Genomic DNA, 6,640 nt, shown 5'->3' on the forward strand with positions numbered 1-6,640 from the left:
AATCACCGCTCAGTCGCTCGAGGGAGCAAACAAATGTGAATTTATGGCCCTGCTGAGCGATAGAAGCTCAAGCCGCTCCCCCCCCCCAGGAAGGAGGAGAGAAAGCAACATCTCTATGGCAACAGAGATGTAAAGGTGAGACAGGACGAGTCACTCCGCACAACCCTGTGAACACAACAAGTGTTCATTCATCTCATCAACATTTATAATCATGTTTCCAGGGAGACGCATCTGCTCCAGGATCTCGCTCCCATTTTTAAACCGTGGTTAACGCTGGAATTTGAAAACGCAACATAATTACTCGTAATAATCGTAGTTCAAGTCACGAGAACCAAGAAGTCCGGGAAACGTGTTCGTGATGCGTCAAACATTCAATGATCTTCCATTTCTATTCGTGCACAACAACAACAACGTTTATTTATGTTCATCTTACAGAAACTAAACTCTCTATTGATTCTCTCTATTTACTGACTGAGTCACAGGCAATCAGTGTGTGTGTGTGTGTGTGTGTGTGTGTAGATACTACATATATAATCTGTTACATGCTCCCTTCCAAAGGTCGGCTCGCCTGGCAACCAATAAAAAACAAACCTCAAAATGACATCACTTGTTGCCGTGGCGACCACCTGTCTTTTCAACGGACTTTAAATAAAGTTAATTATATTGTAACTACTCTTGCAGACTTACGATAACTATAGATATATAGAGAGAGAGATATACACACACACACACACACACACACACACACATATATATACACGATATAATTGCGATAAACTATTTTATTTAAGAGCATTTATAATATATAATATATATATATAATGAGAATATAATAACATAATAATCCTTTCAAAGAGCAAATCATTCTTAAAATAAAACCAAAACAATAAATAAAACGGACGGTACTGCCCTGATAAATAATAAACATTTAGCACGAGTACAGAAGTTCTGATTCTGAAAACAGTTTCTCAATAGTTCGGACTGTGTTTACAAACATTGTGAGGAAATGATTCAGTTATTATTTAGATATGAGCAACAACAACGACAGCAACAACAACAACAGCAACAACAACAGCAACAACAACAGCAACAGCAGCAACAACAACAACGACAACGACAGCAACAGCAGCAACAACAACAGCAACAACAACAGCAACAACAACAACAACAACAACAACAACAACAACAGCAACAACGACAGCAACAACAACAACAGCAACAACGACAGCAACAACAACAACAACAGCAACAACGACAACGACAACGACAACAACAACAGCAACAACAACAGCAACAACGACAACAGCAACAACGACAACAGCAACAACAGCAACAACAACGAGAGCAACAACGACAACAGCAACAACGACAGCAACAACAACAACAACAGCAACAACAACGACAGCAACAACGACAACAGCAACAACGACAGCAACAACAACAACCCAAAACACCGTGGAAACATTAAATAAATGAGATGCATGACGCGTTCACTGTCTCGTTTCCACGTCTGCCTTCCTGAGTGTGTCGGTCGATATGGATCAATATCACCGTGTGTGTGTGTGTGTGTGTGTGTGTGTGTGTGTGAAGTTTCTGCCGTTTGTTTTATGTCAAGTTTGTAAAACTTGACATAAAAGAAATAAATAAATGTATAAAGACGTCTTTTCTTTTGTTGCCTGTAAGTGATTCAGCGAAATGTCACCGGCTGAAGACATTAAGTTGTGAAGTTTGGCCTTTTATTAACAGCAAGAAATCCCAAAGTTCAGTCTGTCGGAGAAGAAAAATCACGTCTTCGTTGGCGTTTGGGCTGCGAGTCAACGGAAGAGTCATCAGGTCGTTTCTTAAGAATTACAATGAAGAAGAGTATTTACAAGGTTCTGCTGCTTCACTGGTTAGAAGACCAACTCTCACCAACACTGTAACGCACTCTGCACAGGACGGAGCTAGAAAACAATCGCAGACCTTTCACGATAGAATCTTGCAAACAAAAACCTGCTCCAGCGTAGTAGCGTAGTCGCTCAGTCGCGAATGTACAACGGTGGAAAAACAGCGTCACAGCCGCCGCACAATGTCGTTTTAATGGTTTTACGATCAGAATTTGGTCCAATAAAGTGTAGAAAGTCTAAACAAACAATTGGCGGAAGTCGTTTTCTTTTGATTTTGATACGGACGTGATGCTGCTCACTACGGTCTGTGATTAAATGTGTTATTTATATTATTAATATAGTTCAATACTTTAAATAATATAAAAGAAACATGTTGTGTTTGTTCAAAATGCAAAATAAAAGAGGAAAAGAAGATATTACAGTATTATTAGTAACCAGAAACTCCCGTCTGGAGCTCAAACATGACGGCAAACGAGAACAACGGCGTCTCTTGAGATCAGCTGGAGACGAAGGTTTGGTGAGATGCATTCTGGGAGCCGACCCTCACAGATCCAGGAAGCTGCCCGAGCTCAGACTCACGTGTGTCTGAGCAGCAGAACAACGCCGCTAAATCACAGAGTTCTCTTCCAAACACTAATCATCAGCCGAGGTTTCAAACATCTGTCGGGAAAGAAGAAGACAGAAGAGTGCGAGCTTTAAAAGAACACGAGGAAGCTCATCGAGAGCCGATGTGACCGAAGGACGGAGATGCTGGAAGTCTTTACGTCAGGATGAACCCATAAAACACGTCGCGTTCGATGTTTCAGCTTCTTCCTGCACGTATTCAAAACTACGTTCTGATTTTAACACGCGTTGCAGTCGCATGTTTGGATCGTGAGCGTCAGACTTCAGAAGTCTCACGTTTCCGCCCAAAACATCTTCACACTCAACTGTTTTCCTACGAAAGTCCAGCAACACGAGCGAACTGGCGACAAACGTACGCAGCGTTACTCAAGTGCGGAAGTTACGTAACAAATAAAAGTCACGTCTGGTTTCACACGAAGAGCTCACGATCACGTAGGTTACACACAAAGGGATTTAATCGTAGCTATAAGTACGAACCGTGCGTGAGAACAACCTTGTTGGACGTAGCGCCAACAATCGAGCATTGTCCACGTCACGGTTACTGTGATCGTTTCATTAGAAGGTCGCGTGAAGCCAGCGATCGCTGCGGAGCTGGACGTGAATGAGGGTTCCCGCCTTTTTCTTATCGCTCCAGACGCGAGAATCCCAACGCGTGTTAAAGACAGAGGAATAACTCCAGTTGTAGTAGACGGTGTCGGGCGATGACTCGACATCTGAAGTGAGAGGATGCAGAGAAAAGGTTCCTCGCTTGACGAGGAGCAGAGCATCACTTCCTGCTCGAGCAGCTTCGCTTGATTACAGTGACGAGAACGATGCGTCTACTTTTGCGTAAATGCTCCTTTAATTTCCAAGAAGCTCCATTAATGAAAGATCTATACGAGTAACTTCTTCTTCTTCTTCTTCTTCTTCTTCTTCTTCGTCTTCTTCACAAAGGCTGGAAGCAAAACGTTTGAACAAACACTTCCTCTCTTCAGACAGATGGGAACACTTTACTTCAGCAGAGGTTTTAGTATAAAGATCGATGGAGACGTTACATTAAAACAACAATAGACTCAATTAAACCGTTTTGCGTCTCGACAGTTATTAATAAATCAAACTATGTGCAGTATTTTACACTGAGCCAAAAGAAAGATGCTTTTACTGTAACTGTACGGAAGATCTAAATAAGACTTAAGTCCCGCCCACAGTGTGTGATTGACAGGTGGTATGTCAGGAGTGCACTCACTTTACAAAAGTAGAAAAAAGGAATTAAATCTAAATTTACAACAACACACAGGCACTGCAGGTCAGAGGTGTGTGTGTGTGTGTGTGTGTGTGTGTGTGTGTGTGTGTGTGTGTGTGTGTGTGTGTGTGTGTGTGTGTGTGTGTGTGGAGGTGGACAGCTTGTTATCTGGGCTGAACTGCAGAGCTTAATATTCAGCCAGCATCCAGATTAGTTCAGGACAACCTGTCGGTCAGAGAAACACACTGCTGTGAGTGTGTGTGTGTGTGTGTGTGTGTGTGTGTGTGTGTGTGTGTGTGTGTGTGTGTGTGTGGGACAGCAGTAAAACATCAGGTTTGGGTTTTAGGGACTTTTTCGAGAACACTCAACAGAGGCAGAAAGAGCCATTTACACACCAACACATATCCCAGAATGCAATGCTGCTACGCGCAGAAAGGAACCTCTAAAAGCAACTCGCTGTGTTTCCCCGAGCATCGCTCAGCACCTCCTCGTGCAACCAACCGCTGGATGCTGCAAACTTCACCCTCAAATCCACACCCGTGATCTGACACCTGTCAACGGTGCATTCTGGGAAATGTAGGAACTCCCTAGCGTGGGTTGAGCGGAATCCAAAGTAACCAGGAAATCGTTGAGCTCATGTTTGACAAATTGGTGCTTCGAATCTCAAAAGGTGAAGTAAACGTTTGGGCGTAAAAGAACTCCTGGAATGCACCGAGGATCTGATTTATTATGTTTCCTGATATCCCTCCCACCTCCAGCATGAACCTACAGGGGAGTGTAATGCTTTGCTCAAGAGCTCCTCAGCCGCCCACGTGACACCTGACTGTTGTCATCTTCCGCCGCAGTCCCCCCCGCGGTGAGGGGGCTCCGGAGAGGATAGGATAATGCATGGAAATCAAAAAATTAGGTCAAAGTCTGCAGGATGCGGGGAAAGCACATTTACAGCGTCAGCTAAGCATTTAAATAATGCACCGGGGCATCTGACCCCATTCCCCCCCCAGACGCACTTGTTTACTTTTCTATTTCTTATTTTAAAGAAAGAAAGGGAATGCGTGTCCTTCCTCTCTGAAGCCTGCACGTGCAGCAGTGGAAACATTCAATGTGTGCATCTGCAGTCAGCTGTTGAAGCTTCCTCTCGGTCCCTCCGTGCTTCTTTCCTTCTCCATACATGGCTGAGCTGCGAAAGCCTCCAGACTCCATGAGAAACTGGGAAAACACTGCTCGCCCCGCAGGCAGCTGAAATATGACACTTATGATACTCTCCAGGCTGAGAGCGAGTCTGCAGCAATGTGACAGATCAATCTGAGGAGGAGGAGGAGGAGGAGGAGGAGGAGGAGGGCTAATGAGAAAATCAATACCGACGCTGAAGAAGCCAATATATGCTCTGGTGTTATGGAAAGAAGATGGAATATAAAGGGAATCATTCATCCCCTCCAAAGGCTGCCTGGCTGCAGTGTGTCATGTGAAATCTGCGTCTGCTAACAGCTGCACGCTCTGTGCACATAATCTAAGCAGCATGCAGAGCTCTGCTCCACGGGATTTTCCAATGTGACAGTGAAGAAACTCAACTTCTTCCTGACAAAAGCCAGAAGATAAATCTCTATAGCGTTCCTACGATATCCCCACTGGGAGCGTTTAGCCCCTCTGGTGCTCTGCAGGGACTTTTAAGAGTTCTTTATGTTGGTGTTTATCTGCTGTGATGGAAACATCAGTCCACAAATCAGCAAGAACTTCCATTCGTACAGTAGCTGCAGCTTTCACCGGTTTACCTGATAGAAAACTGAAGATTATAGGTGTGCAGTTTGAAGATGTTAATCTTGTAAAGGGTATTATTTAATCTTGTTGCACTTAAAAGGTTAATTAATACATTGAAAGATAGTAAGGGACCTGCAGCCCTCATATTACACATGTTACAGTCCTGTGGAGTTTTGTTTGGTGCATAGTAATGATTTAACGGTTAATATAGAACTTTATGACTGTTTTATTTTTAAGATTCCTGTGAAAGGCTACCTGGTGCTGGGTAATGACTTTATCTTGTGTTTCTTTGGTAATTTAATGACATTTCTGTGCACTTTTTCATATGTTGTACCTCCCTTTAGACCGTGTTGATGCTATATGTGTGGCCTACTGTGTCATATCAGAGGAACACTATAAGAACACTATAAGAACACTATAGTGCTTCCAAAGCCACTTCACTGCCTCACCACCAACACACCACATCCCCTGCATGCACATCACAGTCATCATGGCAGCATGTGTGCAACACACACTGTGTGTAATACACATGGACTTGAACTTGTGACATTTGCAGCTCAACACTTTTCCTTCACAAACTCTGAAGCGGCTCGTGCTCTCAGCAGAGAACCCCCCCACCGCAGAGCAGCAGCAGAGCCCGGGCACAGCCGCCCGGAGCTCAGCGGTGAGACTCAAGTACTCACCCTCGGATAACTCCAGCTCCAGCTCGGCCAGTCTGGCCCGCACCTCCGCAGGAAGCGGCACCGGGTCCCGGTCCGCCATTCCGCAGGAAGAAACCGACTTAAATCTCTGTTTTTCCGGCTCTTGTTTCTGTGTCCAGGCTTCTCTTCAAACCCCCAAAATATCCAAAGTCAGTCGGGCTGAGTCTCTGCGTGTCGCTCCGTGTGCGGCAGCAGCGCTGTTAGCTCTGCGCACACCGACGTCAAGCTGCACGAAATCTGACGTCTCGGCTTCCGGTGGTTCTATTAAGAAAATAAGAGTCCCATTGGCAGACGCAGTAGTGGAGGAAGTATCCTTTTTCTAATAAAATTACTAAATACCCGATTACAAGTAAAAGTCCTGCATTTAGAATGTAATTTAAGTAAAAGTATTTTAGTCTAATCAGGAAAAATGTACCCATTGCAGAAAAACCTAATTTATTAAATAATACATA

The 6,640-nt window shown here is 44.1% G+C and overlaps 1 protein-coding gene across 1 annotated transcript in view; it reads left to right on the top strand.

The window, feature by feature from the left end:
• The window catches only part of LOC115022288 (zinc finger MYND domain-containing protein 11-like), a 126,435-nt gene extending 120,043 nt beyond the window's left edge, over positions 1-6,392 (top strand). The window contains exons 6-7 of the mRNA XM_029453259.1: positions 6,044-6,240; positions 6,308-6,392. Of these exons, the coding sequence (XP_029309119.1) occupies positions 6,044-6,240; positions 6,308-6,392 (282 nt within the window). The remainder of the gene's footprint in view (positions 1-6,043; positions 6,241-6,307) is intronic.
• The last annotated feature ends 248 nt before the right edge of the window (positions 6,393-6,640 follow it).

The sequence above is a fragment of the Cottoperca gobio genome, chromosome 17, assembly GCF_900634415.1.
Source record: "Cottoperca gobio chromosome 17, fCotGob3.1, whole genome shotgun sequence".
Classification (NCBI taxonomy): domain Eukaryota; kingdom Metazoa; phylum Chordata; class Actinopteri; order Perciformes; family Bovichtidae; genus Cottoperca; species Cottoperca gobio.